The sequence below is a fragment of the Eupeodes corollae genome, chromosome 1 (assembly GCF_945859685.1).
Source record: "Eupeodes corollae chromosome 1, idEupCoro1.1, whole genome shotgun sequence".
NCBI classification, from domain to species: domain Eukaryota; kingdom Metazoa; phylum Arthropoda; class Insecta; order Diptera; family Syrphidae; genus Eupeodes; species Eupeodes corollae.
Window position 1 is genome coordinate 181,310,141 of NC_079147.1, and position 27,301 is coordinate 181,337,441.

The following is a 27,301-nucleotide window of genomic DNA, read 5'->3' on the forward strand; positions in this document are numbered from 1 at the left end:
TTTTCTAAATCCTTTTTTAAGCTAAGTCAATTGCTTAAATGGCTTTAACATTTTACATAATGATTCCAATTTTTGAGATAATATCTTTAATTGTTGTCAAAAGATATTCGATTTATGAAACTTTAGTGGTATTTTTGTAACAAATTACAAATCAATGATAAATTTGTCATGGCAATTTTGTAATTTGTATACTGACAGAATTAAGATAACAATTTCATTCTATATTCTTGAAATGTCTTATGATCGAAAAACGACGAAATATGGATAAAAACACTTGCATTTGTTTCTCAACCAATTTTTTCGATAAAGGTGTTAATTAATTCGAAAAATTCAGTGAAACGTTGATATGACGGCTAATAAATGGAAGGATATCGCAGAACAAGATCTCAACGCAATGAATTCAAGCAAGAACTAAAGGCACCTTCGAGATACCATTTAACAATTCGAAGTCATAATTTTTGTTTGTATTTTGTTTAAAATTTTCAGAGGCTGGCAAGACGACAATTGTCGGGAATTTTCTTAAAGTTATTAATTTGAAAGATATTTTGGCAAAAAAACAACCCTACCCGCATTTCTAAAAGGTTATTATCTGCAAAACCAAATTTATTTGAAGTCGATATATTTGTTCGTTCATGAGATTTTTACATTAAAAAACGAATCCTGGACATAAGGATGTACAATCCTATTTAAAATCTATTGAATATAATTTTGAATGCCTTTGTTTCACTCATAACATTACAGTAGTTGAAGTTTTATAAAAGTTTTGAAATTCATTCATAGATTCAAAATTGTAATAATCTATATACAAATTTTGACAATATCCTTTCGTCCTTCCCTCAAAGAATTTCTATTATCTTGCTTGAATTTGAAAATATATAGTATTCCCTGCAACAACAACAACAAAAATCTACAAAAAATCCAAGTTAAAAAGTTTGTTTGGTGTGACGCATTCATTTTTCAAAAAAAAAAACAACAACAAAATATAGAAAATAAAAACAAAAATATATAAAAACTAAACAAAAATTATGAGAAACTGCAAAACAGTCTCTCTTTTTCTCTCTCTTCAAACTTTTGTCTAACTTTTTGCCAGTAATGCCATTGTTATTCTTATTGTTATTGTTATTGTTATTTTTGTTGCAACACATAACAAAAGGACAACATCCAAGCCTCAACAACAACTTTATAGGTATGGGTAAAGCAAAAAAAGACATTACCCATATTTTTTAAGTAGGAACAAAAACAAAAATTCCAAAAAGTAAAAAGTGTGAAATATAAAAATATACAAATAATATAAACTTATAAACAACAACAACAACAAAAAGGACTACTTACACTATAGTTGCAGCAGGAGCAGTAGTAGCATCAAACTTCCAAAACGAAACCCACTAAAAGTTCATAGCGCAACAAAAACAAAAGCAATGAATCTCATTAAATCAGCCTATATGCGAAAGTGCACCCAGCAGCACACTCTTCCTTTTGGTCCTTTGAGTTTTTTTTGTTGGCATCCTGGTCCTTGGTGTGGCATGGTTTGGTTTGGTTGGTAATATTCGTGCTGCTGCTTTACCGAAATTGCATATAATTCTCTGCATAACGTTCCCTCCAAGACACAACATACTCACACATCAAGGACTCAACTATACATACACGCTCACTGTTCAGCCAGGACATTTTGTACATATATTTAATTTCATTTCCAACATAATGAGGCAATTTATTAAATTCAATTATCCTGATGACAATAAAACAGTGAGGTCTTTCTGTCTCCAATACCAAAATGCATACATATTTTAACCTTAAAATGGAACGCACACGCTTCTGTTCGTCCTTCGTTCTCCCGTCGTCTTCGTCATCGTTCTCGCTTTCATCGTTGTCCTTTTTCCAACCATCAACCGGGTAGAACGGTGGCGGTGGTGATGGTGAATGGTGAATGGCGATGGACATCCAGAATGAAAATTGTTTCCTAAATCACGAATTCACAATCAAATTAAGTTTCTCTGGCCATTAGTCGTACTTTTTTTGGAATATGCATGCACATAGGTTTAGTCAGGGCAAGTGTATGGTTCTGGTCCTGCGATTCAGGTCCTGAACCTGCTGGCAAATCACATTTGTTATGGTTTTATACAAAACCAACAAAACACCGGGTCAACATCAAACTTGCATTCCTCAATTTACCCTGCACTTCACTCGAGTGCTCCGTGGTCATCTGAGTTTTCTTTTTCATTTTTCATTTTTTTAGAGTGCGAGTGCGGATATAAAATATGAGAAGGACATACGTTGGGCTCCCTTGTGGTGTTTGTTGGGCGCCACTCTACGACCACGAACGTCGCAATTTATTAGTCACCTCGACGACGAACTAAAAGTTAGGATATAAATGTATGAAAAGGAGGTTAGACGAGACCAGACCATGCCAGGCCAGGCCAAGCCAGCACACAGACATCAGGAAACTACAAAAAGGATAAAGAATCCTGCGCTATATGAGACTGGCCTGATGGTCTTACCTATTCGTCATAATATATACGTCGTCTCATACCTATTTTAGAACGAAAAAAGTTTTTGCTCGCTGGATTTTGCATTCCACATCAGCGCGCGAAGAGAAGACACATTTCACACATGAAATTTCGTCGTCGTCGTCGTCGTAGCCCACGAACGGTCGGCATGGCAGAGGCAGTGCAACAGTTTGGGCTAAAGAATGTCGCATATGGTCAACAGAAATCGTCGTTTTTACAAATCCTTTCACATCGCTTAGTTTTTTGCCAGCGACAACGACTATGACAACAAAGTATGAGAGGACACAACCAAATCAGAATTTAGACATCTAACCAACAACACGCACCAACAGCACCACGGATTTTGTTAAAAAAATTCACATTTTTTTTGTGCTTCGTCCTTATTCATATACACGACTTGGTCCTTGATATAGTAAAAGGATGTATGTGTGTGTATATGGAGATGTCATGATGCTGTGCGGAGGTATGTCGGTCGGGATGAAAGTTTAAGCCAAACCAAAAGAAAAAAATATGGAATTTTTACAGCCTAAAGTTGACCGCTTGGGAAGAATAGGTTACAATAAAGGCTGGCGAGTCGGCTCGGCTCTAGTTGAGCTGAGGGATATTTTCATACAGGGGGAATTCGCTTATTTATCGTAGCTAGGAATAGAGATTTTTTTCGTTTTTTTTTTTTAATTGGATTTTATTTCGACTTCAAAACAAAAGGAAACGGAGACTTTTACAAAAAAAGAATCTAATGCAGAAAGCTGAAGCGAAAAGATTTATGACTATTTTTTCTTTCAAGCCAAAAACCTTATGCTTCAAGTAGGGCTCTCTGTCATATTGCCTAGAAAAAAAAAATTGAAAATGTGTCAAATCGTGATATGATACTTCATTGTACTATTCTGAAACAATCCTATTCTTTCGTCCGGTACTACCACGAAACTCATCATAGTAGATCATGGTGGTTTCAATACCCTGAAAGCTCTATAGGGAAAGTGTGGAATTTCAAAACCGGAAAGACTGCCTGAAAAAAAACTTTAGCGATGACCTGTAAAGACCTGAAGGCTGTGGTTACTTCCTCATGCTAAAAGTTGACTCTGCACCGCATTGTAAAGCCTCGGAATAAAATTGATTATTAGCATGCTTTTGGTGAATCTTAGCATGCTTGGGTATCTGTGAAGCGTTATATTTACAATTAGGAATTTCGAAGTTTCACGAACTACTAAACCTGTAACAAAGCCATCTGGTTCTTGTCTCGGTGCGGGCCCGTGGTGGGAAGTTAAACTGTGTTATGAGCGTATAAACTTTAAGAACAAAAAAAAGATTTGTCAGAAGTGGGATTCGAACCCACGCCCTCAGAGAGGACCAGAACGCCCAGTAACCCATTATATTTTCAAGGGTAAGATTGCTCTTGAGTCTGGCGCCTTAGACCGCTCGGCCATCCTGACAGTTGAAATCGAAATGTCAATGTCGAGATTCGAGAAAATTAATTTTATGTTTTAAATTTAATGTTTTCGTATTAAAGAAGAAGTGTGAAAAATGTTTATGCTATCATTCAGCTGATGATTTTTGTTGATTTTTATTAACGAAACATAATATTTTACATTGTCTTCTTTTTATCGGGTTAAAAAATTAACTCTCTATAACTAACAAAATACACTTTATGAAAAATTAGTTTAAAATAAATGCTTTGAAACCATAAAAGCCGTACTTTGAACATGATTTTGAGTCTAAAAGAATGTTCCGAGCTTTTACAGCAATGAATGTTCCATTCTTCCGAAATTCCAAGACCAATTTTTTTGCAGTCGTGGACCCTTTCGTCGCCACTGCTGTTCCAGAGAGTGTGTGGAAAAATCCGAGGCAATAGATTTCGAGCCCCTAACAAAAATTCAACCTTACACTCATCACAGACACAGCCATTTTTGATTTGAACGTGCTCTGGAGTATTGTGAAAATGAACTGTTCACTGTTCAGGGCCTTAGTCCATTTCTGAAAAGTAAAATGACTTTGTACGTAATTATAAAACTTCCGCAGTACAAACAGCCTAAACTCTGCTTGAGGAAGGCAGCACTCATATTGTGTAGGGAATTGGGGTTTCGTCTACACATTAAAGGACATTAGCAAACCACCTATTAGATTGAGTTGATTTACTTTTGAATTTGGCTATTTAATATAATTTGTTCTTAGCTTTAATAACAATCTTGTTGTTTGAAAAAAAGTATTTGAAATTAGAGTATTGGCACACATGCTAAGATACGACTACGGATGTACTTATCAAAACCAAAACAAGAAGGTACTGCGAGAAGATTCGAACGTTGGACGACTACAAGCACAATAGATTGCCATGTCCTTTTCCGATCAAGTCTCTAACAAGCTTTTAAGAAGCCTGCCTCAATCATTGAAAACCAGTGTCAACAGCTTTGGTTTGGCTGAACTCTTACTGAATCAGCAGGCAATAACTTCAAAAGTATATTAACCAATGCATCTTAAAAATATGGCCGGAAGAAACAGTGTAATCTCAGCATAGTTTGCCCAATCGTAATGAAATAAGATCCTCTGAATTGCGCCAACTACAGATGTATCAGTCTCCTGAATATCGCATATGAGATCCTTTTTTGCTGTATTATGTGAAAGTTTTAAAGCGTTCGTAAAAAACCTAACAGGTCCATATCAATGAGTCTCTTTAGACTGGGAAAGTCCACCATTGATCAAATTTCACACTCCGGCAGAACAACCCAGCAACTTCAAATCGATACCCAACATCTACTCATCGATTTCAAATCCGCGTATGACAGTATTTATAGGGATACAATTTAAAGAGCAATTACTAGTCTTAGTATCATTGTCAAAGTAGTCCGTTTCTGTAAAATGGCGATAGTCAAAAAGGGTTTAAGACAAGGCGATGCACCGTCATTTGAGGTTTTGAATATCATTCTGGAAAGAATTGGCAAAACTCAACCGTTAAAACAGAGGCTCAACTCTCCAAAGGTCGATCCAATTACTCGAAATTACTCTGATAAAAACTTCATGACGATATAGTGGCCTATTAATAAACATTGTGATGGAAGCGGAGAATATGGGTTTCGTGGTCAATAATGGCTAGGCCAAGTATATTCCCCAACGGAGACTAATTCTTGAAAATCGCTGCTTTTTTGGACTGAGAAGGCATTTAAGTCAAACAACTAAAGTCACACACTAAAAGACACTGATCATTACTGTTTGTTTTTGTATTGCGTTGAGGCTTGCATCTTTTCAAGGTTAGATGAATTGTTGGTGCCGTCTGAATAAATGGAGGATGGATGAAGAAGATAAATTAATAAATTAAATAAATTAGGCGGCGCAACAGTCCGTTGAGAATTAGGGAGAGCGACTCTCAACCATTATATGTATGAAGAAACCTATACAGTTTAAAGTCGAATCCGAATAGCTAATTTGTGAAAGCACTTTTCATGACAAGAATTCCTTTTGGATAAATTGTCAATTCCTCCCAAGAAGCAGTACCCGTAAAAAAAAATAACTTTAGATCTCACAGGCAGGGATCGAACCCAAGACTTCTGGCATGACAGTCCAACAGACCGATACAGCTGAAATTTGTCGATTTAAAAGGGACCGAGACGAGACTTTCAATTTACGTGGAGGTTATTTGAACTGAAGTGTTCGGAAGTCAAAAGTCTAAGCGAAAAACCCTCGGTATGAAGATATCTCACAAGAGATAAGAGATATGATGTTTTTAATGAAAGACCCTTTATATTTATTAACATCACATAGAAAGATATTGTAATGGGTCCGACTTAAAATCTATTTAACAAAACTAAATTTTCAAACTAAACTATTCCTTTATATGAAACATATTGTCGGTAATTTTAAAATTTTTAAGAATAATTTAACTAACCACCCAACACGAAATATACAAACTTTTAAGCAAGACAAATCGACAGACGGGATGGGAAGTTATCAGTATGGGTCACATCCCAGCCTCTTTTATTTAAATTGGAATCATGGGTATAAAATAAAAAAATGGCAACATTTTACAAAATACAGATAAGTCTTTAATTTATAGTTTAACGTCTTTCGATAGAGAGTATTTTTGGTTTCAGTTTGGTTTCGGTTAAGCTTTACAACAATAAAACAAAATTCGGTTAAGTCTTGTGGGGTTTTCTAATTATACTTAAAGTAGAATTCACAAAATTACCAATTAGCAATTCAATTTCAATTCTTAGGTTTCTTTTGTTTTTCTATAATAATCATTATTTTATAAAGAAGGTAAATCTTAGGTATAACATTTTAATTACATGACATCGTCTATACATAAACATGTTCCATAACTTAAACCCACAATTTTCTCATAAAACATTTCCCTCTGTCTTGACCTTAATTGTTATTCTTTTCTTGAATTTATAGTTCCTCCCAACATAGATGATTCCTTAACCTCAAGTGATGTCATAGTTAGAGAAGGTGACAATGTGACATTACGTTGTAAGGCTAAAGGAAGTCCAGAACCATCAATTCGATGGAAACGAGATGATGGTAATAAAATTGTCATAAACAAAACTGTAGAAGGTAAGAGAAAATTTAATTTAAAGCTAACAAAATCACAAACTTTTATGCAACCAAAAATAAATTCTGTACCTGCAGTAATTGACATGGAAGGTGAAGCTTTGGAACTTGAACGCATCTCTAGACTTCATATGGGTGCATATTTGTGCATAGCATCGAATGGGGTACCTCCTAGTGTTTCGAAAAGGATCAAAGTTAGTGTGGATTGTAAGTTTCAAAACCCTTGTGTGTGTCCTTAGGCCTAATCAAAACACCTCCCATCCCTCTCTGTTGAATATTTTCAGTTTCTCCAATGGTCTCGATTCCCCATCAATTAGTTGGTATACCGATGTATTTCAATATTACGTTAGAGTGTTTCATCGAAGCCAATCCAACATCTCTGAATTATTGGACTCGGGAGAATGACCAAATGATCACAGAATCTGGCAAGTACAAGTAAGTACCTATAAAGTAGAACTTCAGACCTATGTATGTTCATATTTTAAAGTTCAACTTTCATGTGTTTTCTGGATCGTCCTTAAAAAGTAACATAATACTTATTCTCTTGTGTTTTTTCTTTATTTTACTTTATTTTAAAGGACGGAAACGCTGCCTGGTGTGCCGTCGTATAAAGCAACTATGCGGCTAACTATAACAAATGTTCAAAAAAGTGATTACGGCAGCTATAAGTGTGTCGCCAAAAATCCTCGTGGTGAAATGGATGGCACTATTAAACTATACAGTAAGTGTCACATTAAAATATTTTCATGTGTTACCCCTTTTACTTTATTATTGAATACAGTGATGTGTAGAATATTTTTGTTATTCGACTTAAAAAAACGCCTTGTCAAAATGTTGCCTTTATACAACCTGAAATCTGAAATAGTCTTAACTCCATCTTTTTGAATGTTCAATCCGTAATATTTTTAATGATGTTTGTTTATCTTCCTAATGATTTTTGAAGAAGTTTTATACATCGCAAAATTGATAGCATGATGAGGAAATTTTCCAAGTAGGCATATTATGTTTTAGCTTGTATCATTTAGTATTCAGAATATCTGTCAATATTAAGCATAGCTGCACAAAAATTGTGCTAGAAACATGTTCTTATTTTACCTTCTAACAAAACTCTTGGTGAGCTCTTGGTGAACTTTTTTAAAGTTTGGAATGCTTGTTTCTATCACATCAGTTTTTTTTTAAATATACCCTTTTTAAAATACTGAAGGCAACAATAAGTTTTGAGAAATCTTGAATTTCACTCCTTTGGGGTTTTGTAGAAAAAATGTTTTGATTTCGAATCCTGTTTTAGTGTCTCCGTAAGATTTGTATGAGAAAGATAAAATTAAACAACTTATGATTATTTTTTGGAAAAATGTATGATGTATTTAAAAGTTTTCCATTAAAAGGGGGGAGCCCTATTATGATTAAAAGTAAGGCAGTTTAAATGGCCACCACGGCTTCCTGGTTTAGGTGCCTTCTTAAGGTTTAGTTTTCGATGACTTTGTCACATAAATCAAGCTGAATTTGACCGATATGTTATTTTTGAGGACAGCGGTAGTTTGCAGCTTATTTGCATAGACTTGTGGCTTGATAAAGCCCGACAAGAAAAGGACTAAAGAAGTCAAATCACACGATCCAGGTGGCTAATTCATGTCGTCCACTCGGTGAAAGATAATCTTAACGTGCCATGAAACCTCTCGCTCAGAGCATCGACTGTATCTGCAGCTAGCACGTAGCGCCAACCTGTTAAAACCATATACCCATATCATTCAATTCAGCTCACAAAAAGTTGGTGATCATCGATCTATAGTGATCGCTGTTTACGGTGATGGCCTAGCGTTAAGTCAATTAATTTGGCTGAAATCAATAAGCAAAATTTGCTATGTTATGGTCTGCGACAAGTCAAGTTGTTTCGTATCACGTATACGAAATTGACTGCCTCGGATTCTGCTGCACACTTTTAGTTACAGCGGAGGTGTTTTGGTATATCTTCTGCTTTTCGTTAAAAAACGGGTGTTGGTTGATTGTTCACTCAGCCCGCGGACTCAAATTTGGCCACCAAACGTTGATTACTCGACTTGGAAGGACGATCATGTACCCCATATTAAAGTTTTATCATTTGCACGTATTGTTCGACGTTGTAGCTTGCGATAATGATTTGTCTTCAGTGACTAATTAAAAGAAGATGTTTTGACAGAAAGTAAAAAAAAAATATGGGCGTCATTAGCTGTTAGTTGTGGAAAATGATCATGAAAAAAATTATACATTAGATAGCTTCAAATAGCCTTATTTATAATATCAGCATTTTTTTGGAGTCTTAAAAACTAATATCTCAAAAACATAACGAGTAGTTTTGTAGTCGAATTTGAATAAAGACGATAAAAACCATTTGGAAAATGTGATCTGGAACCTTTTAACTAAATCTTGAAGACCTTTGTATGAATTGGAATATAAATACATCAAAACATTTTCTTATTCTTGGCGACACATTTTAAAAATTTTCAAAAATCAAAGCTATTATCAATAAGCTGACAAAATATCAAACTTTGAAGTTTATTAACTACCAATTGATAATTGAAACTCGTATGGAGAGCCTGGATCTAGCTGTTAACATCATTCTTTTTATAAATAAGTATTTTCATGTGCATGATTATTGGTTCCGAAAATTAGGATAGGATAGGCAAAAATACGCAGAGTTTGATCCTATAAAAAAGAATGTCCTTCAATTCTCGTTCTTAAAATAATACAAACAAAATTTCAAAAACATTATTTCTTTTCACAAAAACCTTTAAGTCAAGGAAAATCCAGTCTTTCAAATAAGAAGATATTCCAGAAACTTTAAGTTAGTTGTCAAAAAAGGCACAAGAAAGAAGGGAAGTGATTGAAAACACTATTTCTTTGAAATTGTAAGGAGATTTTGTTTGATATTTCCATAACTTCTATAGACTTTAAATGGAATTTCTGGAAAGAGTGAATTTGAATGATGATTTATAAAGAACTTCAAAAAATAAAATATGCTAGAACAATTAGGGAAGATATATTTTCTCTTTCCGAGTAAACATTTCAGTTTCAATAGAAATAGTTAGGGAAAAAGTTATAACTATTAGTTCCAAACGAAATTTTCACACGAAGTAATGAATGAAAAGTATAATAATCCTTAATAATGCTATAGAACGAATGTGGTACACATATTTTTATTTCATTTAAAAGAAAGTGAAACACTTTTTGTTTTATCAGTGAAAATCTAAACAAAAATACAACATTAGTCGAAATTGAATTAATTACATTGGTCGACAAAATTAGGTTTTAGCATAAACAAAATAACACTTTTTTAAAGGACCAAGATTTCCACAATTTAAATAGCTCCTTATAAATGTTTTTATATTATCAGTTTTTCAAAATATGCCCCATTTAAAATGCTAACGACAACCAAATACAGTAAATTATATGATAATTTTTAAATGATCTTTGGTTTTAAGGCATAGTTAAAATTAAGTTTAAATATTCATATATTTCAAATATACCATTTTCAAAACTATTTCTATATTTTTTAATATATTTCAAAGACTTGTAATGACAGAATTGTTTATTTTCTTTTTCCATTGAAAACCCTTTTAGTACAAATTTGGGGCTAGTTAAATCTAACAACTTATGAAGGTTTTCCAAATCTTTTATGAAATATTTTAAGTAAACATTAAAGAAAGCTATTAAAGAGTTAGAAAATTGTCACGAATTTATTAGAAATAAAGCTACTTCATGAATTAAGAAAGCCTTTAAAAAGTCATCTGTATGTGTTTTGTATTAATTCTAAGAAGTAATATCTCAAAAACTTTAAGTGAGAAAGCAATTTTTAAGTAGGATGTGAAAAAGCCTATCAAAACAAGGAATAAACCCTTGTAAAAAACCATAAGTTTTTTTTAAATTTATTTTTGTGAAAGGAGAAACAACACAAGCAAAACATTTAAGAATTGTTTCCAGAACGTTTAAATATTTTTAAGGACACACAAAGACTTTTAGTAATTTTTCCTTGAAAATAGTGTTGATGTTCTAACCAAACTAATCAACAAAATATCTAATTTTCACTAAGAAACAAGACAACTCTCAACTTTGTTTCATGTGAACTTGCTTGAAATCTAGCTTAAATTTTATATTTCTAGCATTCGTTTTCAACTTTAAAAAGACTTCTCTTGAGGTTTTTGCCACAGAAGTTACAAAATGGAAGTAGAGCTTTACATTTTTTTTGTTGAAAAAATTGGTTTATGTTCTCTACAATTCTACAACTACCAATTTTTTTTATTGTAAGGCTTTTCAAGCCTAGGTTTAATACCGTATCCAGAATCTCCAAGAATGATAGCCTTTTCGTGCAAAAAAGAATATATATTGTTGAGTTAATGAAAACTATAGAAAGTGTAACGGTTGATTTATTCACCATTAAATCATAACGGTTTGAAGATGGCATTATGGAAGCAATCGATAGCTCCTATTTTTCTACATATTGAGCCTTTTCTGCTTTGATATTTGTACAACTCGAAGGAAATCTCATATGAATATGAACCTTTTCAATTGTTAAAAAGTAATAACTAGTCAAAACTCTATTATTATAGCCTTAACTATAATATTCTAGCTTAACCTATTAAAAATCACATCATTTGCGATTATTCGATTCGATTTTTTCACGTATACGGAAAAAATTATTCCACGAATACGGAATCTTCCCACATGGGCTTCGTGTTAAAGTACAAATAAAACACTCGCTGCCACTGCTCTATTCGATAAAATCCCGTATACGGTATACGAGAAAAATATGGTCGTGGCAGCAAGTGTTATATTTGTGCGTTCACACGAAGCCCATGCGGGAAAATGCCGTTATCGTGAAATAATTTTTTCCTTAAACCGTACCAACTTGTCACTACTATTCGATAAATCTCGAATATATTTTTATCGCTTACATGATTAGTGCCTCAATTGCCTCAAAACCCGTACGTGAAAAAATCGAATCAAATATTTTTCGTGTGAAACGCCGTCTCGTATTCGATAAAACCGCATACGTGAAAAAATCGAATCGAATAGTCGCCATCTGAACGTAGCCATACGGTTTTAATTCTATTCTGGTTACTAAAAAACTCTCAATTTTAGAAACTGTATTCAAACACATTTGCTAGTTAAGTATGCAAAAATCGTACCACAGAAATTAGAAGTAATTAATTGACCAAAAGTATTAATATTTAAAAACAAAAACAAACTTATTAAACTTAATTTCTATTTACTCAAAAATAATGTAATTAGAAAATTTTAATTTTGGTATTTTTTTTTTGGAACCTATGCATTTTTAACACATCACTGTACAAATAAGATTTATAAGCCTTAATAAAACAATAGACCGTGAACATAGAGCCAATTTGGCAATATTTCCCCCGAGTAGCTTGGGGTTGTTTTCAGAGGTTAGGTTATAGTTATGGGAGCACAGAAGGCTTCGCCGAATCAAGTTCATGATATTGGCTTTGTTTTATTATTATTTTTTGCACCATTCTTGATCTATGGCTTGGGTAGAGGATATCCGGTGCTCAGGAGGCTGGACAAGAGGTAGAAATACAAAAAAGAAGAGAGGTGACGATTTAAATTCCAAAATTAACAAATATAATAATTTATGGCATAAATCTACAGTTTATTTTTTGTCTTTATGTGATGACAATTATTTAAATATGGGTTTTTGATTTTGTTTTCTATTTTGAAAACAGCAGTTTTTCAATACCTATAGCAACAAAAAACGCAACAAACCAAAAAGCTGTTTCGAATCATAAAAATAACTCTGAATGTTAGTTAACTACTGTATCCTGCTATAAAAATTCTATACATATATGTGTGAGTTTATGAGTTGGAAAGGAGGAAAATAAAGAGGAAATGGGAACAGGAAATTGCAGTGAAGCTTTTTGAAGTGATAAATATTGTGTGTGTTTGAGTTTTTAGAGAGCAGGATTCAGGACATGCACAGCACAAGAACACACACATTTTACATACATACATAAATAAATATTTATTCAATGGGATTTTAATGGGATAATTAGGTATTGGTTTGGCATTAGTTTGTTTATTATTTATTTGCAATTCTAAAATCACTGAAATGTTTTCACGGCCATTTATGGGGTTTTAAGAGTTTTAGTTTCCTAGTCATTGCTTTCCTTTGGTTTGGTTTGGTTTAGTTCGTTTTTGGTTTGACTTTAATTAGCAATTAATGGTGTATTAGTATAGAGGGAGCTATCGCCACTCGGTATAAATGAAATGTTTACATTTTTAGTTGGTATTTAAAGGGGGAAAATTAGGTTTTAGGGACAATATTATAAAATGATACGCATATCTAGTTATAGTTGTAAATATGGAAAATTGGTTTAATTTAAATTGAATAAGACTAAATAATGAAATTAAAAATGCCAAAAACTAATTAAAACCATATCCTTTCAATAATATTTAATGTGGTGTCAAAATATTTGTTTTTATTTGGATTTTCTGTTTGAGGGAACTATTGGAAATGTCGCTTTTTTTCTGTTTTATTTTGTTGATATGATGTAAAAGTCATTTTTCGAGGATAAAAACTACCTTGAATTTAAATTTTGTTATCTTTTATTAGGGAACAAGGACTTTTTTATTACTTGTTTTTGATATCTACTCGTTAATATGTAAATGTACAATCTAGTAAATTGCCTATGTCTTTCTGAGAGAATGGTGAAACTGATAGGAAAATGATAATAAATTTTAACTGCAAGCTTATGTCAAATTTGAAAAAAAAAATATTTAAAACAAAGAGGCACACTTTTAAATTCCCATTATTTTACGTCTGTCGATTTTTATAAAATTTTAACAAAATATTCAAAACAATTAAAATCTATAAATTAATATGGTAAAAACCAGCAACTCAATTTTTTTTGGAAAGTCCTTTCTGCATCTTACGATGTCATTCTTTGTAAAACAGTCAAAATCTCTGGTTCTATCACTGGTTCTTGAAATATGAACGATGAAAAATGATATCGTCTGAGACCTTTCTAAAAATTCTTTGGATTAGATTTTAGGGGGCTTGAAACGTCGAGAAATGGTATATTCAACACGATAAATGTTACCGATTAAAATATTAGGAGAGTATTATAACAAATTAACGAACAGTTTCAATTTTAGTTCTTGAAATATCATACAAAGGACACCAGGTTTACCTGCAATACTCCACAATAGGACGAAAAAGCGCGGAGTTGAGGGTTTTTAAAAGTATAGGAGTAAACCGAGGCGCTTTTTTGCCTTATTCTTGTGATGACTTAAATGTGACAGTTAAATGAGAGATTGACATCATTATTTTTTATTAAATGTGTCTACGTGCTCAATGAAGCATTCATCAATAAAATCAGTTTTTTAACACGAGTATTTGACGCACACATTACATTTTTTGTATTAAGTTCCATTCCATTCCATTTTAAGTAAAGTTATGAATGAACACTAAAAAGACCAGAGGTCCAATTCAGCATATTAACATTTTTTTAAATACAGCTTTAAAGGATAACACACAGTGAGGAGGTGTGTTAAATACGATTTTGATCCAGGTTATTATAAAAACTGGAAGTCTATTCCTCTAAGAGCAAGAGTATTAAATGATTGACCGTATCAAATGTTTTGCTTAGATCAGCGAAAAAACTCCGTTTGCACGTTATTTTGTATAAAGACATTAATTTGATTTTTGAATTATATTCGTTGTTGTAGACTTTTGCAGCGAAAAAACATCTTGTTCAGGAGCAATTACTGATTTACAGAAAACTTCAATATGTATGAAAACAATTTTACTATAGGCATGGTAGTTTTGCAATGCCACAGTAGTTTTTAGTTTTATTTCCACGCTTATGAAATATACGAAGACTTACAGAGTCAGGAAAATACTATACGAAGGCGAAATATATACATATGTAAGCATATCCAGCAGCACTGATACAGGAGTTAGAAGTCTGGGGAAATATTGGCAGGATATTATCAGGACCAAATGAATGTGTATATTGCACTATTTCCGTTTTATAAAGCATTAAAATTATCACAATTTTAAGGATTGAACAAAGCATAAGTTTTTTGGAAAAAATCAGCAAATAAATTACTTATTTCTATATCACAGGAGCAGAATTTATTCTTTTATGGAACGAATGGTAGAAAATATGAAGTTTTTGAGGTTTCGTAAATAATAAATAAACTAAAAAAATAAGAGGAAACACAAAATTCATATTCGACAGGAACACAATGCTTAAATATTATAGAATTAAACAACACATAAGATTGTTTAGATCCATTACGCTGGACCAATACACGTAACAGAATATTATTCCAGTCCTTCCAAATTTACTTTCTTGAAGTTATTTTTGTTTAAAGGAACATAACATTTAGAAAGAAAAGTTAGTTAAGACAAGATCAAGATAACTGTAGAACTCGTTCGACAATATATCAATTTGATTAAGTCTGTTAAGCAAAGCCGATTTAGCAAAATTCATTACAAATGCTGGACTGTAGCGTTACTGTCAAGACCATAAATGTTTTCTATAAGCATATGACAGTCTCATGAACTTTATACACAGCAGTCAACGATTTGGTGCTTTATTTCAGCTAAAAAAAAATTTGAAAAACCAACTTCTTGATCGTTGTTCAAGTTGTTTAGATCCCTGACAACAATACTCTTTTACGGGAATGCTTGAGAGATGTAAGTCACTAAGCAGTTGTTCTAAACGGACTATTACGGCACCTTATTTATTATTTTGTTAGTTGCTTACTGGCTTTCATTAAAAATTTCGTTTTTGAAACAGCTATCAGTGTCAAAATACTCGTAACGTATGAATAAGTACTATCCCAAAAAAGAAAATCGAAAGATGTCAACCCAAGATTTCGGTGACTAATTTATATGAGACGTTCATGTCCTCAAAACACTCGTGCAAAATTTCTAAGATGTCGTGAACAATAGGGAACGTGCTTTGGCGTTTATAGTGTGTCAATACAAATGTCTTAAGCGATCTTCGTTAAGTGTGATTGACTGGTAAATCTATGTTTTTTAAGACAAATGGACTAATGATGCTGCCATTAATTCCAGCCCAACGATGCATATACGATCTTGTATGTCTTGGAATAGATAAAGTCCCAATTTCGACAATTTTGTTTATTGAAGTAGCTTCTCATCGCAGACAAAAAGGCTTATAAGACAATTATTATAAACTGATTAAGATTAGTCTCCAATTGTTCCATTGAGCCCAAATACACATCTTTTTCAGCTTCTGGGTCTGGCAACACACAGAACTCTCAAAAGTGTATTGGAGTGCATTAGATTCTACTCCGTATTTTCACGGATAATTAGAGTTTATTTATTGCAAGAAGAATAGTAGGACCAAGACGACCGTTAATTTGATAAAACAATTTTATTATTTAAAGACATAACTTCAACAATTTGACACTATTAAATAGTGAACCGTTATATCTCTGAAATTAATATTAAAATAACTCTTATATGTTTTTACTCTTACTTACTAACTTTCAGTATAGTCAAAAAAGACTGAAAATTGGTACAGACACTGAGGACAAAAACACCCTAACAAAGTTTTTTGAGAAAAAATTACGTTTTTAGTCAAAATATTTTGAACGGTAAAGATGTACTACAAAATAACTTAAGCAACTTTCATCAGTTTAAAAATTTATAAATTTCCAAAATATCGATTTTTCACATATTCTGCCTAAATGCTGTTTTGTATTTAAAGACGTTTCAAGTAGACTGCATAGTCATATAGATCTTGTATCAGTAAACATACATCTAGGAATGCTCATCAGTATACCCTCGGGTTCAACTTCTGCCGTACTGTTAAATACAGAGATTCGTTCTTTAGCCGTACTATGCGAATGTGGAATGCCTTACCACACTCTGTTTTTCCAAGTCATTGCACTATTGCAATATTCAGGAATTCAAAAACAATTAACACCGACATCTCCTTTCAAACCCTCTATCCTTTTAAAAGTGCTTACACTGTGTCTCTGAATAATAAGGGTATAGTAATATTCCCTTGAGTGTACTCTTATTATAAAAAAAAAAACAATAGAACACAATTCCCCATGAAGACTCAATAAGTGTTGATTAAATTAAGAAACCATATGAATATTTTTTAAAGGATCCACTTAAACTTCTGATATTACGACTTAAATTATATTTACTGCCAATTATTCCTATGTTTGATTCATTGTTTGTCATTTTGAAAAGACTATTACATCTGCTGTTGTAAATTTTAAGTCGATCTGTTTTAAACAAGGAAAAGACAACTATTTTCAAGAAAAGTTAATTTCTCAATGCTACTTTGATTACTTTAAGGTGTCCCTTAAACTTTCTTAAAGACGTTATTAACTTTTTCGCTTTCATATCACAAATGCCAAATACCTTCCTATAATTAAAAAGTGTATAACAAAAAAAAACTAAAATCTCAAATTAAAAATTACCACTTTTTCAACCGCTCTTATAACCTTAAAACATTAAACACTCTTGCAACAAATTGCCTCACATACAACAAAGAACAAATAAATATTCTCATTACATCATGATGACCAATCGTATAAAAGGACTCGTACAAATAGTATAAAGAAAAGAAATATACCTCCAAAAAAAAAGTACATCTTTTGTAATAAATATAACTACCTTCTATAGGTACCTATACATTGCTGTAGCTGTTGGTCTATAAATAGAGATATTCTATCTTTAACACACTCACAAACACTCCCTTAAACATGAAAAACATTTCCTTGAAAGCTAGCTATACACTTTGATAAAGAAAAAAAAGGTTATAAAGATATATTTTTCTGTCGGAACAAAAAGAAAAAATAAATAAAATAAAGTAATTCACTCGCCTCGTCTGGCCCGCCTTGACACCTTCTTTCTTTCTTTTTTTTTACTTATATTTTGGAAAGTTAAAATTGTCGCTTAGGCCACAAAAAGGCCATAAATTACCACAAATTGTCGTCAATATAATCCACCGACAGAGTGAGTGAGAGAGAGTGAAAGAAAAGCCGACACAGATGCCGCCACAGTCGCAGCCTCAAAGCCCCACTGACAACGACTAAAGACTAAAACGACGACAAGGACAACGCGACGCGGCAAGGCAATATAGGATGACAATGAAGAACAAGAATCACGAACCAAACCAAAGATTCGAAATCGTCTATAAAATCAAAAATAAAAAAGAAAATAAGTCTCAAATGGTAAAAGACTCTATTGAGGGCAGAGATAAATATCGACAAAGGAACTCATTGAACTTTCATTGCACACTCGGATACACACTAATATAGAGGGAGCCACTAAAATTGTCAGTTCCTATCAGCCAGAGACTCCTCACTTTATCACCATACTTCTGTCCGTTCCGTTGTCGCTTTAATACTCTCATCCCTTCCTGCCTTTTTCACTCGATATAGATAGAGATGTAGATGTATATGCTCCAGTCATGCTATGGTCCTTTCCCGAGTCCTGCGACTGCCGACCATAACCAAACCAAACCAAACCGAGAGTCGAGGTGTTTTCTGTAGCACTTTACCACAATTGACAGCACGCTACTGCCTCCAGCTTACCACTATAAACTCTATCTATCTTTTATACTGCTACTGTTAGGGGTGGTGGTCGGTGTTCGGTGTTCTGTGTTCGGTGGTGGTTTTTGGAATATCCTTGTGATATACAACAAAATAGCTAAGGAGGAGCCTTGCTTGTTGTATAAGTCAGCTCCTCCAACCTCATCGTGTCGACTGTGAAGCGGTGGTGGTAAGAATGGCGTTGGGAGCGGGAGCGGGAGCGGGATCGAAAGAAGGTTTGATCCTGCGGTATGAGGCGCTAGAGTGTGAGAAAGATTTATCTATTTGCAGGGATTTCGACACTTTTTAACCGAAGTTTATTTTCGGGTTTATTTAGAAATATAAACGACGAGGAAGTCGAATTCTTTTTTGTTGTTGTTGTGCTGTCTCTCTACATATAGTGAGTCCTCTTGTTTGGTTCGTCCTTCTTTAATGGCTTTCAATGTCCTTTAATGTGATTTTCGATGATTTTCTTTTATTTAACTTTGAATTTGTCAATGGAAATCCATGAAAATTAACAATCGATTTGATGGACTGTAAAATTATGATTTGCTTGTCAAATGGGATCCTGATGGTAGGTTTTTCGAGTGGAGCGAGGGAGATGAGGGGGTTGTGAAAAGTTTTTATTCACTCAATGAAAAAGTCGTCTGCCATGTAAATTATATTACACAACGATAAAGATGATGATTTATTTAGGGAGATTTGTCGCAATGATAAATGGCAGGAAATCATCGTTTTCGTTTTCATTTTTCTTATTTTGTTTTGTAGAGTTAAGTAGGGTGTTATAGATTCAAATTATTATGCCATTTGAATGGAAGCAATAAAATATAGGGCTATAAATAGGTGTGATGGACAAAAATAGTCATCTACCTTCTGTCAAAACACAAACACACACACACAACATAATAAGGACAGTCGATAAAATATGAATTATGATCTGTCAACTATGCCACAATTAAGTAATTTCTGTAAATAGAAATATGGACAGTGAATAGACCTTTCGAGTTAAGACTACTCCTGTCATCGTCCTGTGCAGACATATTTTGCTCTTTGAAACTTTCTTCTTATTTTCCTGGCAGAATTCTTTATGAACCTATTTGGCTTCTATAGCTTCACTCTAGGAAAACAATAACAAAGGAGTATATTTCATAAAATAGCGTGAGTCAATTTGCCTCTCAACATCGCCGTGCAGCCCGCCGCCGACATAGCCTAATAAAGTCAAATGACAAGTCGGACATTATAAGTAGAAGCTTTGTATATGATGATGAAAATAAAAGTTTATAACTTTTGTTTTGTTTGATGGTTCATTCAACCAACCAACCAAAGAACCTCTTTTTATATAAAGTAGTAATAAATTGATTCCTTTCTCCAAAAGGAAAGTTTTTATTTTTAGACTGTTTCAAAAACTAAATGGGGCGTTCCGGGAAGGTCGGGTTGGTCGGTCGGCGGTCGTGGTGTGATGGTGTTTTGTTCATTTTATAGGTTGTTTTAAATCTTATAAAAAGGATACAGATTTTTTCCATGTTATTTTAATGGAATTGAAATAAAAGGGTTTAAACTGTCAAAGATTGAGTTGTATTTTTTTGTGTCTGTGTGTATTAGGTAATTCATTATCAATTTAGTCACTAAAGTCATTATAAATTGGCTTCTGCTTGAATAAGCTATACAACATTTCAAATTATTTCAATTTCCTTTTAAAATCAATCATCAAATTGGCACATTTTGATCCTATTTTAGACAACTTTAGTGACTTTTCTGGGATGTTAGAAGTTCATTTAAAATTTGACAGTTTACAAGAAAAGTTTAATGGACATCACCTTTAAAAGCTGACTTAAGAAATAATATATTTTTAACTTCCCATAGGAAGTTATTTTAATGGGTCCGATTTGTCAAATTGAAAATTTTGAAATTTCTCGACGTTTCAAAGTCCCTAGAGTCAAAATAAAAGATTTTTAGAAAAATGTCTGTGCGTGCGTGTGTACGTACGTTCGTACGTCCGTACGTCCGTACGTTCGCGACGTTTTTTTCGTCGTTCATAGCTCAAGAACCAGAAGAGATATCGACTTCAAATAAATTTTGTTATACAGGTAATAAGGCAGAAAGATGCAGAGAGGGCTCTCAAGAAAATTGCGTGGGTGGTTTTTTTACTATAGCAGTTTAAAAAAAAGGTGAAAATTTTGGTTAACCCTAAATATCTTACGAACCAAAAACGCTAGAGACTTCAATTAAATTTTATATAATAAACTGTAACGTGATCTCAAAGAAGTATATTTTTTGAAAAAAATCTATCTAACGGTTTTTTTCTAAATACAAAAAAAAACTGAAAAAAAAATTGTCACCTCCAAAACCGTTAGATAGATTTTTTTCTAAATACAAAAAAAAACTGAAAAAAAAATTGTCACCTCCAAAATTTTACGACTGAAATATGATTTCATCTCCAAAACAATTTTGGGCAATGGAAAATAATGTTTTTGAAATCTGATAAAATTTTGAGAAAAATCGAATTGACAGTTTTTTTTATAAAAAATAAAAATCTAAAAAAAACATTGCTCAAAATTCGTAAAAATTAAATATCGATTCAAATATCTTTTCAAAAACTTGAAATTTAAGCTTCAAGCTTATTTCATCTTATAAGAAATATTGTTTTCAACATTCAGTAAAAATTTGAGAATAATCGAATTGACAGTTTTTTACAAAAAATAAAAATTAAAAAAAAATTAATAAAAGTTAGTAAAAATTGATTTTCGACTCAAATATCTTTTCAAAACTTTGAGATATTGGCTTTAATTTACTTTTATCTTTCAAAAAATATTGTTGTCAATATTCAGTAAAATTTTGAACAAAATCGAATTGACAGTTTTTTTTTATAAAAAATTAAAAACCGAACAAAATTTAACAAAAGTTGGTAAAAATTGAATATGGATTCAAATATCTTTTCAAAAACTTGAAAGTTAGACTTCAAACTTATTTTATCTTATAAGAAATGTTGTTTTAAGCATTCTGAAAGATGTTGAGAAAAATCGAATTGACAGTTTTTTTACAAAAAATAAAAACCTTAAAAAAAATTTATAAAAGTTGGTAAAAATTGATTTTCGACTCAAATATCTTTTCAAAAATTGTAGATATTGGCTTTTAACTACTTTTATCTGTCAAAAAATATTGTTGTTAACATTTAGAAAAATTTTGAAAAAAATCGAATTGATAGTTTTTGTACAAAAAATTAATAACCTAAAAAAATTTAACAAAAGTTGGTAAAAATTGATTTTCGACTCAAATATCTTTTCAAAACTATAAAATATTGGCTTCAAACTAATTTTATCTTATAGAAAATATTGTTTTCAACATTCGATAGAATTTTGAAGAAAATCGGATTGACGGTTTTTTACAAAAAATAAAACTCTAAAATAAACAATACTAAAACTTTGTAAAAATTTACTTTCGACTCAAATAGCATTTCAAAAATTAAAAATATTGGCTTCAAACTTATTTTATTTTACAGAAAATATTGTTTTCGAAGTGATTTTTATATAAAAATCCAACAGTCCGTTTTTTCATAAAAAATAAAATCTATAAAAAATAGTACGCAAATTTGGTAAAATCGATACTAGTACATATAGACAAACTTTTAAGCAAGTACTTTTTCGTGTTTAAAGAGACCGTTTTATTCATCAAGGCTTTTAACAAAATTTGGCAGTTTATCACGTTATTATTTTCTGACATCCATTTAATAATTTTGAAATGTTATTTTAAGGTCAAATTTATTTCCGAAATATCAACTCGAATTATTGGTTTTTCAGTACTTTTGGCTTTTGATGTTTTTGATTTCAGGTTCTTTTTTGATCTTGCGTTTTTTACTCCAATAATTCTATGAAATGTAGTACCCGTGGCATGATGGTTAGAACGTTGTCCGTATGGGACCATTAAGTTAGTTATGGATTATTAGGCTAGTTTTATGAATTTTTGTCTAGCTTTAAGATTGGTTTTGACAAATCCTTCAAGAGTAATTCTTGTCATGAAAAAGTGCTTTCTCAAACTAGCCGTTCGGATTCGGCCTTAAATTGTAGGTCCTTTCCATTCCTGACAACAGTACTCGCACACAGGAATGGTTGAGAGTTGTAAGTCACTAGGCCCTGGTTCACAACGGACTGTTGCGCCACCCCATTTGATTTTTTTGAATTCTATGAAATGACATTGCTATAATTATTTAAATTAGTTTATTTAACGACAATTTTGGGCACCAAATTGGAAAATTCCAAAAAAATAATGGTTCTATAGGAGGTAAGTTAGGAAAAAAAATAGTGAACAATAATAAACATCTATCGATTCATTTTTTGAGTAAAATCGAATAACCATTTGTTTGGGGACTATTGTTATTTTTTATCTTTAAAAAAATATTGAAAAAAACAATTCGTTAAAATCAACTTAAGACTTAAACTTCTAAGTTTGAAATTTATCGACTTAGGCTGTAGGGGTAGGGACAGACAGACGGAATAGCGAGACCCACTTTTTTCGACTTCTTTACTATTGCAATGTCATGAATGATTAAAAACTCAAGTTCGAAATTCGTACGAATGCTAAGCTTGCCATATATGTTTAATACATGTCGCGAGTAAAAATACATAATACTTAAAATTGATAAAAGATATTTGCTTCAATATCACCTTGTCTTAAAAAAAATAATGTTATCACCATTTGGTAAAATTAAACTGTCATTTTTACAAAATTGGTGTTTTTAATACTTTGGAAAACTTTTTTTTCCCATACACGAGACAGAAATTTTGGTAAAAACTAATTCGTTTTTTAACTTTTTGGAGAGTTAATGATGGATACCATCAACAAAGGTAATTTTTAGCTAGAAATTCGGAAATTAGACGGAATGGAAATTCTGTATCGCGTTATGGCTTTTTCAGTACTTTAGACATTTGATGTTTTTGATTTTGCGATTCTTACTCCAATAATAAATTCTATGAAATGACATTTCTATAATTGTTGACATTTGCTTCTTTAAAGATTTTAGTATAATCGAAATGAAAGACACTTTTGAGGGCCAAAGAGCATACTTAATCAGAGCTAAGGAAAACTTGTGCACAATATTTTTACCATTGATACCAGAATTAAGCTTTAGCTCTGAAATTGTTAGTTGGCTGTTTAAATTTGATAAAAAACATATGTTTTTTTTTAAATTTAATTTCTTATTCATTTAAACTCTAAAAACTACAGAAACTGAAAAACAAAACGAGAATCTAAAGAATAATACTATTTTGATCAAATTCAAAAGAATAAGTTTATCAAAACCTATAAAACTCCTTCTTTTTTCAGCTTCAACACCTCCTACAACAATACCACCACCAACAACAACAACTCCACATCGTACAACAACGACAACTCCTAAATTTGGTTTCAATACTCCAATTTATGGTGATATTCCAACGAACTCAATTGTTGCATTAGATAAAAGTAAGTATACCGACCAATAACCCTTAAACCTTAAAATCGCTCTTTCGAACATTAATTTTAAAATCAAACTAATTTAAAATACTTCTTTAAAAAAACTAACAGGTGGTTCAAAATACCAATCAAATCTAAATGAAATTGACAAATCTGAACAAAAACTTACTGGTGATAGTCCCAAAGGATATGATTGGTCAAAAGATAAAAGTTCGGCGACGACGTCTTTAATTTCGGCTCAAGCTAAGTGTTTAGGAAATTATTTACATACCATCATATTAGTTTTAGTACAGTTAATATTTATTAGAAGATTTTGTTCTTATACACTTAACTAACCTTCAATTAGATGAAGATTAAAATTAAAACAGATAAGAAAATATAATCAAATCAACGTTTAAAATAAAATTAAGAATAAAAAAAGAAAAATTACTTACAAATGAAGATGTAATACAAAATATATATATTTATATAAAACATAAATAAATAAATAAATAAGAAAGAAAAAAACACATGGAAGCCTGAAAATATTTTTGTTTCATTTGAAAAAAATGTGTTTATTAATAATAAACATGAATATGAATAACAATTGAAATAATATGAAATATTATTACATAGAAAAGCGAATTGTTAAGTATTAAATAGAATTAATAAAATTATTAAAAATGCCTAAGAAGAAGAAGTACACACATAAGCAAAAACAAAAATCTTAAAAATATACATATATAAACAAAATTACATATTATTATACATAAAGCATAATGTATTATATTTAAAATACAAAAAATATAAAATATTAAAAAACATAAAAACAAAAAAATACTGTAGAATATTTTATACCAATGTTGCAAAATGTTATGTAAATAAATCAAACAAAAACAAAAATACTATAAATAAAAACACATATTATTTTGTTTGTTTGTTAATTAAGTGCATTTATTTTAAAATTTATTTATTTAATTTTATATTTTCAAGGAAGACCTAATATATTAAGGGATGATTGGTCAATTTATAAACATAAATCAACAAAGCCCATAAATTTGTATCCCGATCTTTGAAAATATTTAAAATAAAAATAAATAAGAAAAAACTCACCTCAGAAAGTTGTATTTGCAAAGCTAAATTAACGTATTAATATTTAAATATAATATAAAACTGTATTTATATAAAAAGCTTGATAAGAAAAACAAACAAATTAATTTAAAATGTTTTTTTTTTAAACTAAATAAAACCTGTATACAAAATACTCGCACTATTTCAAAAATATAAATAAATGAAAACTAAATCATCCAAAAAAGAAGAAAAACAGACAAACACAACGATTAATATTGAAAATAGAAAAATTACAAAATAAAATAAATAATTTTTATTTTTCAGCAGGATCTTAAGAGAAATCTTATTAATTTAATTAAATCAAATCAAACGCACACTTTAATTTAAAAATACTAAAAATATTGAAAGAATATAAAACATACTGAAAAACATTGAAAACTAAAAAAAATACTATACGAAAATAACAAAAAAACAATACATATAAACATATTTTTAACAGTATACTCACTTTTAAACACCTACAAATATGAAGAAAAGAAACACTCAAACACAAGCATACAAAATTAAAATACAATTATATACATCGCAAGACTAGTTGTTAAATAGTGACTTAAAATTAAGTAAAAACTAAAATGTAAAGTTAAAATATAAACAAACAACAACCAAAAAACAAAACAAAAAACATTGTATAAAGTAAATTTAAACAAAAAAAATTATAAAAATGTATAGATAAACAGGTTGATTAAAGGCAGAAAAATGTAATAATAATTATTTACGTGAACGACAAAGAAAGTGGTCAAATAAATTTATTAAAAAAGAAGTAAACCAAAAAGTGTGTTTTTTTTTTAACTTTTGGAAGTGTCTTTTAAAATCGTAGTCTGAAAATCGTTTCGAATCGGTTACCATTAAGGTTCGTTAGACATAACATTTAATATAGAATTTTGACGACAAGGGCAAGACGAAGTTCTCGAAATTTAAAAAGTCAGCCCTTAAAGTAATTTAAGTTTTAATGGGTATCAATATTGTCTAAAGTGGTTGTAATATTTTAGTATCCAGCTCAAATAATATTGAAAAAAAGTCTAGAAGAAAATTAATCATAAGTAAATACCTTTTTCCAAAAAAGTAAGTCAAAAGTCTATACATACTTTAATTATACAAACCATTTAAGTAAGTCAAAAGTCTATATGTACATACTTTAATTATACAAACCATTTATTAACTTCACGTAGGGAGTTATAGGTTCGATTTGTCGAATTGAAAATTTTGACATTTCTCGACATTTCAAGGTCCCTAAAGTCGAAATAAAAGATTTTTAAAAATATTTGTACGTTCATGACGGTTTTTTCGTCGGCCAAGCTTAAGAACCAGTAGAGATATCTACTTCAAATAAATTTTGTTTAACAGATAATAACGCAGGAAGGACTCTCGAGAGAATCGAGTGAGTGGTTTTTTTTGTCACCTCGAACATTTTTTTGTGCAACGAAAAATGATCTGTTAAAATTTTGAGAAAAACCAAATTGACAGTTTTCTTCTAACAAATAAAAACATACAAAAGAAACAATACTAAGACTTTTCAAAAATTAAAAATATTGTCTTCAAACTTTTTATTTCACAGAAAATATTGTTTTCGATATTTAGTAGTTTTGTTTTATAAAATATTGTTGGTAATTTTAAAATTTGTGAGAATAATTCCACTGACGACTTTTTTAACCCAACACGAAAACCTACAAACTTTTAAGCAAGACAATTAGACAGACGGGATGGAAAGTTATCAGTCGCTTCAAAGGCTCTTTTTTCGATACTAGCTGACCCGGTGAACGTCCTTTTGCTACATTTTGTTACAGCCTTTGATTTGTGATAAGTGGTAGCACTATGTGTGTTTAAATGATTTAGTTATTTACTTAACATTTCCAAACACAACTTTATAGTGATTGCAACGTTTCAACAAGCAAATTATTATCGATAGAAATAAAATGCACGATTGGTTCACACGAACTTGCTCATGTATCAAAAATTTAAATGCAATTAAACTAAACAAAAACATTCAATTAATGTTTTTTTTGAACATCGTGATAGCATTCTTTTAAAGTAATTTTGTACTTATAAAATTTTTAAATTCTGTCTTAATTTAATAAGAATCTTTTGGTTAATCATTTTTGTGAAAAGTCAAATTTTCG

The 27,301-nt window shown here is 31.1% G+C and overlaps 1 protein-coding gene and 1 non-coding gene across 2 annotated transcripts in view; one reads left to right on the forward strand and one right to left on the reverse strand.

Moving 5' to 3' along the window:
* LOC129942671 (lachesin) overlaps positions 1-24,587 on the forward strand; it is a 182,361-nt gene extending 157,774 nt beyond the window's left edge. The window contains exons 5-10 of the mRNA XM_056051711.1: positions 6,891-7,049; positions 7,125-7,253; positions 7,331-7,481; positions 7,625-7,767; positions 23,946-24,083; positions 24,186-24,587. Coding sequence (XP_055907686.1) covers positions 6,891-7,049; positions 7,125-7,253; positions 7,331-7,481; positions 7,625-7,767; positions 23,946-24,083; positions 24,186-24,409 — 944 coding nt within the window. The 3' untranslated portion in view covers positions 24,410-24,587. The remainder of the gene's footprint in view (positions 1-6,890; positions 7,050-7,124; positions 7,254-7,330; positions 7,482-7,624; positions 7,768-23,945; positions 24,084-24,185) is intronic.
* On the reverse strand, positions 3,816-3,937 carry Trnal-caa (transfer RNA leucine (anticodon CAA)). The gene is made up of 2 exons: positions 3,900-3,937; positions 3,816-3,860 (listed from the first exon to the last, which is right to left on the reverse strand). It is a non-coding gene; the product is annotated as a tRNA-Leu (tRNA).
* Positions 24,588-27,301: the final 2,714 nt, after the last annotated feature.